Source organism: Anolis sagrei, chromosome 5, assembly GCF_037176765.1.
Source record: "Anolis sagrei isolate rAnoSag1 chromosome 5, rAnoSag1.mat, whole genome shotgun sequence".
Taxonomy (NCBI): Eukaryota; Metazoa; Chordata; class Lepidosauria; order Squamata; family Dactyloidae; genus Anolis; species Anolis sagrei.
Window position 1 is genome coordinate 28,984,574 of NC_090025.1, and position 14,081 is coordinate 28,998,654.

Sequence of the window (14,081 nt, forward strand, 5' to 3'; positions counted from 1 at the left end):
GAGGTTTGTTGGAAACTAGGCAAGTGGGGTTTATATATCTGCGGTATGTCCAGGGTGTGAGAAAGAACTCTTGTCTGCTTGAGGCAAGTGTGAATGTTGCAGTTGGCCTCCTTGATTAGCTTCAAAGCCTGGCTGCTGCCTGCCTAAGAGAATCCTTTGTTGGGAGGTGTTAGCTGGCCCTGATTGTTTCCTGCCTGGAATCCTTCTGTTTTCTGAGAATTGTTCTTTATTGACTGTCCTGATTTGAGAGTTTTTTTAATACTGGTAGTCAGATTTTGCTCATTTTCATGGTTTCCTCCTTTCTGTTGAAATTGTCCACATGCTTGTGAATTTCAGTGGCTTCTCTGTGTAGTCTAACATGGTGGTTGTTGGAGTCGTCCAGCATTTCTGTGTTCTCTAATAATATGCTGTTTCCAGGTTGTTTCATCAGGTGATCTGCTATGTCTGACTTCTCTGGTCTGCAGTGCCTTTCATGTTCCTTAATTCGTGTTTGAGCAATGCTGTGTTTGGTGGTCACTATGTAGACTTGTCCACAGCTGCATGGGATATTTATTTATTTATTTACGGCATTTATATGCTGCCCTTCTCACCTTGAAGGGGACTCAGAGCGGCTTACAAGATATATATACATACAATATATTATATTATTAGCACAGCACAATATCAGTATTATATATTACTATATTGTACAATACCATTATATTGTAGTATTATTATTAATATTACATGTAATATAAAATATATAATTATAATATTGTATTATTATTAGTTTTATATATTAGGATATGGTAGACTCCTGCAGAGGTGAGAAGATCCCTCTTGTCCTTTGCAGAACTTAGCATTTGTTGGAATTTCTTAGTGGATCACTTTTATAGTTTGATGGACAGGAAACAATATCATAAAAGACCATTACAAAAGTCAGTCGCAAAAGGCTTCAATCCAGGAGAACTGCTTTTTTTGAAATTCTTTTCTGAAATTCAAGAACAATTTGAGGAAATGCCCCTAAGAAATGTTTTTTAATAATAATAAAAAGAAATAATGGAAGCAGTTGTGAAGCAGAAAGCTCTCACTTTGCATTTCTGAAGGCTATAGGCACAGGCGGCACTAGGTAATTTTCAATGGTAAGCACACAGTATTTTGGTGCCCCCAACCAATCACTGATATATATTTTCTGTTCGTCATGGGAGTTCTGTGTGCCATATTTGGTTCAATTCCATCATTGGTGGAGTTCAGAATGCTCTTTGATTTTAGGTGAACTATACATCCCAGTAACTACAACTTGCATATGTCAAGGTCTATTTTCCCCCAAGAGCACCTCAAGAGCACCCCTGGGCAAAATCAACTATACTGCAAATGCTTACTTTGCATAATGGTTGAGCCGCCCCTGGCTATAGACCATACCCCCATCTAACCATACCCGTATTGCCTAAATGCCCTAGAGGTACCAGATCTTCTCTGATCTTGTTAGCTAAGCAAGGTCAGTTCTAATGAATACTTGGATGGGAGTCCACCAACAAATCCTATGTGCTGCAGTATGTATTTCAAAGGGAGGAACTGTCAAACCACCTCTGAGTCTTCCTTTCCTTAGAAAACCTTCTGAAATTCATGGGGTTGCCATAAGTTGACAGGCATGCATGCATATATACATCATCTACAGTTAGCCTCTTATCAATGAAGTTCACCTGTCTCTACTTTGCATTCATTTTTTTTGCTTCCACATTAATCAGAAGTCTAAGCCAATGGATTATTGAGAGATGCCGCTTCTCAGAAAGGTGTCTGTGCTTTTTCAAGCCTCTGTGAAATTGATGTATCACAGGAGGTCATGTTTAGAACTATACACACGATAGGTGCGTTCTGTCAGGAAGCTGATTTTCTCACACAGCCGAAGAACAGGACTGCTCTCTTTGTTTCTACTTCTTCTCCTGAGACTTTAGCAGAAGCTTTGTGTACAGAAATAAAGCAGGTCTTTTCTGTGTGTTATGGACTGAAGGGCGAAGGCACACATCCAAGCCAGAAGTGCCAAAAGGAAGTAGAGCAGATACACACAACTTTCCACTTCCTTATAACATGCAAACAATGAGCATATTCATTGTGTTGCTTGCAGATGTAGAAAGAAGAAGTATAAGCATTTTGAAACACAGGTAGGAACTTTTTGTCATTTCCTAATGCAAACCTCTGAAGAACAGGGCACTCAGCTTTTCTTCCTCTTGGTCTACCATGCCTTCATTTTTTTCTTGCTAAGTTCATAAGGATGTGAAAGAATAAAAATATCCCCAAGAAAGGCAAAACACACTGGCCTTATTATTTGCATTTTTAATTAAAAAAACCAATCCAAATAGCTCACAACAACAACAAAAAACTCAACTTTATTATTAGACAACCAAATGGATGGACAGTGGTGCAAAAGCTGTCAACAAATAGCAAAAAGCATTACAGCAGTTGTTCTCAACCTGTGGGTCCCCAGATGTTTTGGCTTTCAACTCCAGAAATACTAACAGCCGGTAAATTGGCTAGGATTTCTGGGAGTTGTAGGCCAAAACACCTGGGAAGCCACAGGTTGAGAACCACTACATTAGAGATTTCGAGTTTACTAGGAGTCCATAGAGTCTTTCGTGTTTCCTTGCAAAGATATTTCAGTAGAGGCAATGCACATATACTGATAAATACAAGATGCACAGTAAATAGAAAAACAGTATGACTCACCTTATTGGGGAAGACCAACCAGGGAAAATCATATGCCTGTTGATGTACTAACTCTGATGGACACTTTCAATGTCTCTTTCTCCCCTTTTATAATGTAAAGCTCTCCATGCGGGGACATGAGAGAAGCCTCCCATAAAGATGGTAAAACATCAAAAACATCCGGGCATCACCTGGGCAACGTCCTTGCAGACAGCCAATTCTCACACCAGAAACCACTTGCAGTTTCTCAAGTCACTCCTGGCACGACAAAAAAACAAACAAACGTAAAACCCACTTGAACTGGAGAACTAGAGGACTATTCCAATAACTCCGTAAACAGAGGACTGTAAAACAGTCTTGATAAAATAGTGAAGAGTAGAGACATTACACTGGCAATGAAGATCCGCATAGCTAAAGCAATGGTATTCCCTGTAGTTACCTATGGATGGTGAGAGCTGGACCATAAGGAAAGCTGAACGAAGGAAGATAGACACTTTTGAACTGTGGTGTTGGGGAAAAATTCTGAGAGTGCCTTGGACCGCAAGAAGATCTAACCAGTCCATACTTCAGGAAATAAAGCCCGACTGCTCATTGGAGGGAAAGATATTAGAGGCAAAGATGAAGTACTTTGGCCACATCATGAGAAGACGGGAAAACTTAGAGAAGACAATGATGCTGGGGAAAATGGAAGGAAAAAGGAAGAGGGGCCGACCAAGGGCAAGATGGATGGATGTTATCCTTGAAGTGACTGGCTTGACCTTGAATGAGCTGGGGTGGCCACGGCCAACAGGGAGCTCTGGCGTGGGCTGGTCCATGAGGTCATGAAGAGTCAGAAGCAACTGAATGAATAAACAACAACAAAACATAGGGCACATGGCCTTAGAGAGTGCATCTTCCTAAAGAGTATTTAACACCTAACACTAAGATCAAGAAGGCATTGTTCTCTTCCTTCTCCCTTTATCTCCCTCCTCCTCTTCTTCTGCATGCACAATTCATCTCAGAAATGGGATAAAAAAGGAGAGCAGGGTGTCTGAAACCAGCATGTTCATATATTTGCAGACATTACAGAACCCAACAAAAATATTTGTCTTGGTCTCTTGGTTTTTAGGCTTGTTCCTGGGGTTATCTGGGGACCTGATTCAGATAATTGCACTAGATAGACTAGATAGACTGCATCAGCTCTAATTTCTTAGATATGGCATTGGTTGTCATGATTTTCTATCGGCGAGAAGACACACAGGTATATAGTTTCTGTATCTCAAAAACTCAGACTGAGAGGCAGTCAAATTTTTGGAATCAGCAGGTCAAATATACACAAAACAGGTCTAACATTTGAAGCACCAAAATGTGTGTTGGCCGGTGTTATCTGACAGGTTTTTTTTGCTTTTGTTTTTGTTTTGCATTTTAACAGGGCAAGTGTTTGTACAGATCAAAGACCTGATGGAAGAAGCATATAAAGTCTATTGTTACCAAAATGATGATGCCCATGTCCTGCTGGAATCTTATGAAAAAGATGAAGAACTGAAACAACATATAAGAGATTGTCTCCAGTCCTTAAAGTAAGAACCATTTGAATGACTGCTTTCAGATACATTTGCTCATTGCCTGTCATTAAAGTGCTATTAGGGCTGTCAGTAAAATATCTCCTATAAATCCAGGATTTTATGCTGTTTACCAGGAATGCAGTCTATGTTGCTTTTCTAAAAATATGAATAGTGTGTTCATTCCTGCTTTTAGATCTGAAATGGGGAGGGAGACTACATGATGGCATCAGAATAGGCTTTCTTGGGAGATTGATTCAATGTGGCTTCCTCCTAAACCCAAGTGTTCCATATTTCCAACATTCCCAATATATCTATATATGTTTTCACTTATCACGGTAATAAAATACTACTTAACCCCCTTTATGGCACATAAATATATTCGAGCTTTCCCTTCCACTCTCTTCTGCTAAAGTCTATTTCATTATGGTCTTCCCTATTATATATTCTTTTTGGGAGGCTATTGGAAGAGATTTATCTAGATCGTTTGACTTTGTATCTAGCTCATGGAACATCTCCAAGAACTGCTATTAGCAGTTGCTTCATGGTGAATGTGATTACACATTTGGTGTTATCTTATGAGAAGTAATGCAAGGTAATTGGTACTATTTTTAACTCACTGAACATTACTTCCAAATCTTACCAGACTCTTTGGACATAACATTAAATCTCAGCTTAGTGTTATGAGAATCCGAGAGAAGAATATTTGAGTTCACAAACGCCCCCTTTGCTACATAATTTGAACATGCTCTCTAGTTTAAGCTGAATTCCCACCTGTAATAAACCAATTATTATAAGGGTTTTATTATATTATGGAGTTTGGAATTTATCTATGGTCAACAGTGATCAATATCTCTGCTTTTGAAAAGGAATGGGATCCCACCCTGGATTATGAGATGTTCATATCATGTTAAAATGACCATTATATTCTGAGGAAATTTCTCCCCTTCCAACTATATGATATCCAAATTGCCTTGCCTGAAACAGCATTTAAATTCATCTCCAGCCCTAACAATATACCATTTAAAAAGTCAAGTTTTTCCCTGACATTAAGTCTCATTGTGTCCAACTCTGGGAGGTGGTGCTCATCTCCATTCCTAAGCCAAAGAGCCAGCGTTGTTCATAGATACCTCCAAGGTCATGTGGCCAGCATGACTGCATGGAATGCCATTACCTTCCCACCGAAGTGGTAGCTATTGATCTATACCCATTTACATGTTTTCAAACTGCTAGGTTGGCAGAAGCTGGGGCTAACAGTGGGAGCTCACCCCACTCCCTGGATTTGAACCACCAATCTTCCATTCTGCAACTTAGCAGTTTAACCCATTGCATCACCGGGGGCTACCATATATACTCATGGATAAGCCCACCTCATGAATAAGTTTTAAGCCCAAAATTATGGATTTCGATACAACCCATGGATAGGTTGAGGGCCTTTATAAAGATAAAGGAATGCACCTAAGTCACCCCAGTCCATTATTACCATTTTCCCACCCAGGAATTCAAAAAGGCCAGAGGTGATGGAGAGTGTGAGGGAGTTGGTTCTTTTTAAAAGTTTTCCAGGGATTGACATTCTTGCCTTTCACCACTCTAGTGATAGAAGGGAATGGTTATTTTTTAGTATAAGACTTCATGTTGAGTACTCATATTGACCCATGGATATGTTAACCCAGGGTTTTAAAAACTAAATATGTAAAGGTTTACCCTTGATATTAAGTCTAGTCATTGACTCTGGGGGTGGTGCTCATCTCAATTTCTAAGCCAAAGAGCCAGCGTTGTCCATAGACACCTCCAAGGTCATGTGGCTGGCATGACTGCATGGAGCACCGTTACCTTCCCACCAGAGCAATACCTATTGATCTACTTACATTTGCATGTTTTCGAACTGCTAGGTTGGCAGAATCTGGGACTTACAGCAGGAGCTCACCCTGCTCCCTGGATCCGAACCACCAACCCTTCAGTCAACAAGTTCAGCAGCTCAGCGGTTTACCCACTGCACTACTGTGGGATCCATTTTTAAACTAACATTTCTAAAATATATATGAGTATACATACTAGCAATTACAGTATTGTCTTACTGCAAAGGGCCTTGCAAACTTTACACCAGACAGAGATGGATTTGAGGATTGAAGGAATTCATTTCTATTCTCAAATGGAGAACTACATTTTGTGGCCTTGCTTTTTATCACCATTCTTATTTCTGGCAGGCCAGAGCCATTGTGATATGTGTGTGTGGCTTCATAAACCCAGCCTGATATTTTGCAGACTCTTCTTCTGCCATCTACAGATAACATGTGAACTATGCGACTCTAACATTTTCACTCCTTCATCACCACTTCCTCTGTATACTTTCTGATGAAGAAATCTTTGGTTTCTAAAGCTTGCACAGAAATCTGTGTCATTTCGATTGGCCTAGTTAATTAGGGTAACATTAATTATCACAACTTGGACACTTTGGAACATCGTTTTCTCCGTAATTCAAACACAACAAAGTGGAGTTCATCTTAACTGCAATTTGTTGAAGCAACTTGGCTTATTGCAAATCATAGTTTCAGCAGCTGATTTGTTTCAACAAGTTATGATTCAGATTAATTGTATATTGAATGTGGACATAATATTGAATTGTGATAAAAGGAAAATGGAAGTAGACATCTCAGATCTAAATGGAGTTGCACACAGCAGCAGGAGTGATAAGAGAAGCATAAGAAACTGTGGCTTGTTATCTTTATAACACTAAAACATTATGTGCAAATGAGGACACCCATGTTCAGTGTAAGCAGATTTAGGACCACGTTGTTAGTATAGTTTTTCTCAGGGGAATGCTAATAGCTCTGTATTTTTTTCTTCTATTGACAGAAAGATATATGAAGAAGGGTAAGTACCATATTTCTTTGTTATTTATTCTATTTTTTCTTTTCTCCTTATCTGAGGAGCTACATATATAGCCCACTACAGAGTTTGGAATATTATACAAACATTAAATGCAGCAGTCTTAGTTGTTGCTTGAGGAAATTTATGAAGTATTAACTCTACTCATTATTATTAAATGATGTTTTAAAAGTCTTAACATAGAAAAGTGACCAGTTTCCACATGGCTGTTGCAAAAAGAACGTTTTAGGAGTAAGAAAAATATTGGTGCTAAAATGTTGGAATGAGTAGACAGGATATTATTCCCTCGAGTAACTTGTTTCAGGTTATGTTGTTACTTGTAATGTTTTACAGTCACTTTCTTATTCCTCCCTATTTTTGTGTCCTCAAAAGAGCCACTGGTGGCACAATGAGTTAAACCCTCATGCCAGCAGGGTTTGAATCCTGGAGGCAGGGTGAGCTCCTGTCTGTCAGCTCTAGCTTCTCATGTGGGGACATAAAAGAAACTTCCCACAGGATGGTGAAACATCTGAGCATCCCCTGGGCAATGTCATTGCAGACAGATAATTCTTTCACACTAGAAGCTACTTGCAGTTTCTCAAGTTTCTCCTGACACGGAAAAAAAAGTCTTCACAACAATTCTATGAATTACTAAGAGAGTGTGTCTGAATTATTCAAAATTATCCAATAAACTGAATGTAGATTTAAATCTTGGTCTTTCTGGTCAAAGTCTAACACCACTTAAATTCTACGTGCCCTTTAGAAATTGAATGCAACATATTGACATTATTGCAACAAAAAGGCATTAGCAATGCACAATTCATGATGCCATAAGCATCCTACTTGGTTACATCCCATTTAGACTACTGTGAGGCTGCCACTGAAAAGTGTCCATAGTCGAATGAAATTTATCATCTGTGTTGATGTGTTCCCGCAATAATTGTATCTTAAATGATTTTAAAATGTTTATTTATGCTTTATTGTAAAGTTGGTTTTATAGGTTATTGCTATATGCATAATCGATTTGTATTGTTTTAAAATGTTGTGAGTTTAGGGAGAAAAGCAGGATACAAATTTATTATTATTATTATTATTATTATTATTATTATTATACTGACTCTAAACACACTATGACACAGCAAACAAGATATACATACTGGATTTCATGTCACAAAATGACAAGCTGAACACTTCCCAAGCATTTAGGACCATGTTATTTATTATTATTATTATTATTATTATTATTATTATTATTATTATTAGAAACACAACAAGATGGGTCCACAGCAAACAAGATCCCTCTGCTGGCTGTTTATTTGATCACACATCGGACACTTCCCAAGTGTCTAGGACTGTGTCATGTATTGGCGAATAATGCGTGCAGATCCCAGTAAGGTGGCCTTTCGCTGCTGGCAGATGGTAACTTTATCAGCGGCGATTGTGTTTAAGTGCAGGCCAAGGTCTTTAGGCACTGCACCCAGTGTGCTGATAACCACTGGGACCACCTTGACTGGCTTGTGCCAGAGTCTTTGCAGTTCGATCTTTAAATCCTCATATCGTGTCAGCTTTTCCAGTTGTTTCTCCTCAATTCTGCTGTTGCCTGGGATTGCATCATCAACGATCCATACTTTGTTTTTTAACACGATCGTGAGGTCAGGAGTATTGTGCTCCAAAACTCTGTCTGTCTGAATTCAGAAGTCACAGAGTAGTTTGACATGTTCATTTTCTGTAACTTTTTGAGGCTTGTGATCCCATCAGTTGTTTGTTGCAGGCAGATGGCATTTGTGGTACAAGTTACAATGAATCATCTGAGCAACAGTGTTATGCCTCTGCTTGTAGTCTGTCTGCACGATCTTCTTGCAGCAGCTGAGGATGTGATCTATTGTTTCATCTGCTTCCTTGCAGAGTTTACACTTGGGATCTGTTGTCGACTTTTCAATTCTGGCTTTGATGGCATTTGTTTAATGGCTTGTTCTTGGGCTGCCAGAATCAGGCCCTCCGTCTCCTTTTTCAAAGTTTCATTTGTGAGCCACAGCCATGTTTTCCTTTCTTCCTATCACCTAACTGGTGCAATTGGGGGGGGGGGGGGGGGTGTTCTGCTTCATTGTTGTGGCCATTACCTGAAATTTCCAAATCAGGACAGATGTCCAAAGAGGTGGTTCTTGCATGGTTTCAGCAATAAAAAACCAAGCTAGGATAATATTTGCTCCCTTGGTATGCTATACTCAAAAGCAGTTGCAAGCATTTGGTGCTTGGAAAACCAGTGGCAGTACCTCAAACTAGCTGCAAGCTTCCTGTCTCTTATGTAACTGAAATTAATTAATTTTAGAAACAAAATAACTCCCAGGTTTATTTATTTATAGTATTTGTATCCCACTTTTTCCCTCTCAATGGGAGCCCTAAAGCAGCTCACAAATAAAATTTCATGATGTATAAATTTCAACCTAAAGTATATAAGCATTAAAATAGAATTAAATATAGGATTAATATGTAATTAAAACCAATAAAATCATAAAAACCTGTTGAATTACCTGAAAAACAGCACCTTAGCATACTCACCAAGGTTTTTTGCATGTGAAGCAGTGGCTCATTAATTCTTATACGTTGCTAGACTGATATACCACTGATCAGCACAAAGATAGGAGATGGAATAAAATAATCCATACTGGATTAAATAAATAACCTTTAAAATGGAAGACTGGGAATCTATGTGAAAGTTGTGCTTGTTGGAACAATGAAAAAATATCTATGCTGTTGTATGCAAAGGAGAAAAATAGATGTATGTGTGTAGGAGCAGCACAGATGTGCCACAAATTGCTTGTGCTGCATTTCTGCAAATTAATATGCACTTATCACCTTCAGAAATAGATGCCATAAACTGTGAGTTGCTCTCAGAATGTAAATTGGTCAATAATTCATAAGCAATTGCCTTTCAGAGGCCAGTTTCTGGGCAGCCCTGTTGTGACTGAGCAAAGGGGATATATGAAACTTTCCAGCTTCCCTGATCCAGGAACAATAATAACCCCTGTTATTTTTAATTTCCCCTCACCAGAAATTGTAATGAGCAGCACTTTAGCATGTAGATTCCTGCACTGGTAACACATGGCTGCAAGACGTTTCAGCTTAACACTAACCCTTTCTCTTTGCTCTGCGTTGAGCCATAGCAGAGAGAGTATGTTAGTGATTAGCAAAATAAATGCCTCCATGCGATACTGTAAATAATTTGGATTCATTCATTCACGCATGCACACACATGCATATACACACAGAGAGGTAGGAACAACCAAACCAGGAATCTTTTGACTATATTTTTAGATTTGTATTTATACAGGGAAATGTCTCCTACTTTATCATGATGTAGCAGCTCCCCCAAGCTGTCAAACTGGCAAATTAATTCTATTCTCATGCAAAGCCATGCTCCAAGAATGAATTGCCGCATCCTGAGTATTCTGCAACATTTTGTCCCCAGTAAGATTGTTCTATATATTAAAATATTGTGCCAGAAAACACAGTTGATGTGAGCTAAGGTGGGAAGGCAAAATAAGAACATTGATGATCCTAAGAATTCACCCACGCTATTGACATTTTTCTTGAGTTTCCAAATTTCAACGTAAAACTTCTCTTGAACTTTTAGACATATAATTTAGATGTTCAAAGAAACTGAACTAGTACAGTGACCAAGGGAACACAAACGCAGCAGACTGGCTATTTGTAGTGTCTCATCTGGAGAAAAAAATAACTAGTTGTTTAATTAATTGGTTTAAAAGACCTGGTTGCCCAAAAGGGCCTTTTTCTGTCACTGATAAGATCACAGGTGTGATACCATCAAAATCTCTGGGAAGGGTGTTCTAGAATTGGGGTGCTATGGTAAAGGTAAAGGTTTCCCCTTGATTTTAAGTCTATTCGTGTCTGAATCTGGGGCTTGGTGCTCATCTCCATTTCTAAGCCAAAGAGCCGGCGTTGTCTGTAGACAAGGTCAAGTGGCCAGCATGACTGCATAGAGCACTGTTACCTTCCCGCTGAAGTGGTACCTATTGATCTACTCACATTTGCATGTTTTCAAACTGCTAGGTTGGCAGAAGCTATGGCTAAGAGCAGGAGCTCACCCCGCTCCCCAGATTCGAACCACCGACTTTTCAGTCAGCAAGTTCAGCAGCTCAGCAATTTAACCCGCTCTGTCACTGGGAGCTCTATGCTATTGAAAAACTCTTCTGTCTTGTTGACAACCCCCTTCGTATCATTTGTCAGAAGGTTCTTAGATCCAGGCTGCAGAGAACAGAATGCCTGCTTCTTTGAGAGTTTGGAACATGCTGTATGTGAAAAAACAGAGTAAGGGCTATGCCCTTTTAACTCTTTTCCTCTACATGGCTGCAAGGGCCCTCATATGGATTGGGATGCTATCATTTATTTATTCTGAAGGGGTCTTAAACCGGCTTTACAGAACACACATATAGCAAACATTCAATGCCGTTAGTACAATTAACAAGGACACACAACGCAAAGGACACACAACTCAAATAGAAAAGGCAGTTTTTCCCATCATATTTCTGGCAACTTGGAGACAGTGCAAGACTCCAGTCATGGGTGTGTGCGTGTGTGTGTGTGCTATTGGACCATTTTCCATGCCAAGGAGCTTTCCTCCAATCAATGTCCTTAAGAACGCATTTATTACCTCCCTGCTAAAAGCGGTACCTATTTTATTTACTTGCTTTTCTGCTTTCGAGCTGCTAGGTGGGCGGGTGAGCTAGGGCTAACAGCGGGTGGTCACCCCGATCTGGGATTGAACTGCTCATAGACTGTAACCCTCCAATGATTCTGATGTAGTTAAGGACCACTAAACTTTCAATATGACACCAAAACAGCAATCTTGCAAAGTGAATTGCAAGCACAGGAGCAAAGTCCAAATTGAACATTACATCTTTAATGTAGAGTATGACGTGTATATCTATGAGGAATACGTATCAAACTACAGATGATAGCAAAGCCTATTTAAATGAACAGCTTTTCAGTCCACAAATACGTTGGAGGGCTTGGAAAATGTCTAGAGGGGACATATTTTTTTTCAGGTATGGATGAATGAAACCATGGATATTGGTATTATGAAATCAAGGCTCATATTCTAATGTCTGCTTTAGTCCAGAATCTTTGTGAATAGAGGCACAAGATAAGGGCATGTGTGTAATATCCATAACTATATAAAGAGAGGTCTTTACAGATTGGTTTTGCATTTTATTCCCATTCCATTTTGTGTCCTTCCCCTTCCATCAAGTTGTAACATCTAGGGCAGAATTTCCCAAACATTTTATGTTGATTTTTTGTGTGTGTCAGGAGCAACTTGAGAAACTGCAAGTCGCTTCTGGTGTGAGAGAATTGGTTATCTGCAAGGATGTTGACCAAGGGGCACCCAAATGTTTGATGTTTTACCATCCTTGTGGGAGCCTTTTCTCATGTCCATGCATGGGGAGCCGGAGAGAGGAAGTTCAACCCATTCTTCCCAGATTCGAACCACTGACATGTCGGTCCTCAATCCTTCCAGCACAAGGATTGCGGGCTTAGAAATGGAGATAAGCAGCAAGCCTCAGAGTCGGATATGACTAGACTTAATATCAAGGGGAAACCTTTACCTTTACCATAGCACCCCAATTCTAGAACACTGCACAGAGATTTTCATGGTTTCACACCTGTGATCTTATCAGTGACAGAAAACGACCCTTTTGTGCACCCATTGCACCACTGGGGGCTCCATTTCATTTTGATGACATATTTTTTAAGACATGCATCATTCTGAAACACAAAAATTTAGTTTTACAAGAAAACAGGTTATACCAATGCTTTATAAGAGATACTGACACATACATAAATTGTAATAATGAAATGTATGGAGACACAACATGTTTGCCTTTCACTTATATATATTTTAAACTATATGATCTATTCCTTATTTCACATAGACTCAGAGGTTTCTCATTATGTTCATGTGACACACTGTTGGTTACCCATCATCTGCAAAAAGAATGGGATGTTATTAGAATTAAGTCTCATGCATTCATTTGAGCATAAAGGAGCAGCCATGGCTTGCAATGAGATTAGAGTAGTGACTTTTGGCCTTAGAAAGTTGATGGAATTCATCTGAAGACGCTGTGGCTGAAGATGCATTACAAATGAATTATGAACTTAATTTTCTGCACAATGGCTGTCACAAGTTGTTAAACATCTGTTTTAACCTTTGTGGTGAGACTGTTGGTTCCTTTCCTTTCCTTTACGGTGTAATTCTAAAGGATGTGTGTTAAAATCACAACCAATCTAAGAGAATGGTTATCCCTGGGTAATCTGACTGGACAGAATGAGATGGGCTGACCATAGTAGCATTTAATACCTCGTGGAGTCATTTCATCTCCTAGCAAACCTACTATCTTTCAAACTAGATTGCTCAGTGGTGTCATTCCGAAATGCAAGCAGAGAGCTGTTTATCACTTGGGCAGCCATCCAAAGAAACCAAGACACTGATTAAAGTTTTACAGCGATTGTTTTTTTTTCCCTTGCTACGGAAAACAGGAACAGTTTCAAGCTAAGAGAAAACCAGCATTCTATATATGAGACCAAGGCAAATTTAGAAATGCATTTTGTAGGTGGAGTTTGGGGAACACCTGAAAAAATAATACTCAACATCCAAATTCCTTCATCTGCCAAAGCAATGCTTCCCACACAAGATAGCATATTGTCTTCATACCTAAAGTGGTGCTACTCTGAGAATGAACATCATAACCTTTTTTATTCCAAGCTGAAAACTCAAGAGCATGAGACAAAGTATGGATTGCACATAATGCAGGAACCATGCACACAGAATTAAGCACATAGAAAATGCGCACACCTACACATAAGATTAGACACACATGTCACATCTATACTGTGATATAACGGAGTTTCAACCTCATTGTATGCTCAGTGTAGATTTACATAATGCAGTTTAATTTATTCCATTGCATTATA

The 14,081-nt window shown here is 39.2% G+C and overlaps 1 protein-coding gene across 1 annotated transcript in view; it reads left to right on the forward strand.

Moving 5' to 3' along the window:
- The window catches only part of ARHGEF38 (Rho guanine nucleotide exchange factor 38), a 64,601-nt gene that overhangs the window by 18,967 nt on the left and 31,553 nt on the right, over positions 1–14,081 (forward strand). Inside the window, exons 4-5 of the mRNA XM_060779140.2 lie at positions 4,094–4,241; positions 7,080–7,097. Coding sequence (XP_060635123.2) covers positions 4,094–4,241; positions 7,080–7,097 — 166 coding nt within the window. The remainder of the gene's footprint in view (positions 1–4,093; positions 4,242–7,079; positions 7,098–14,081) is intronic.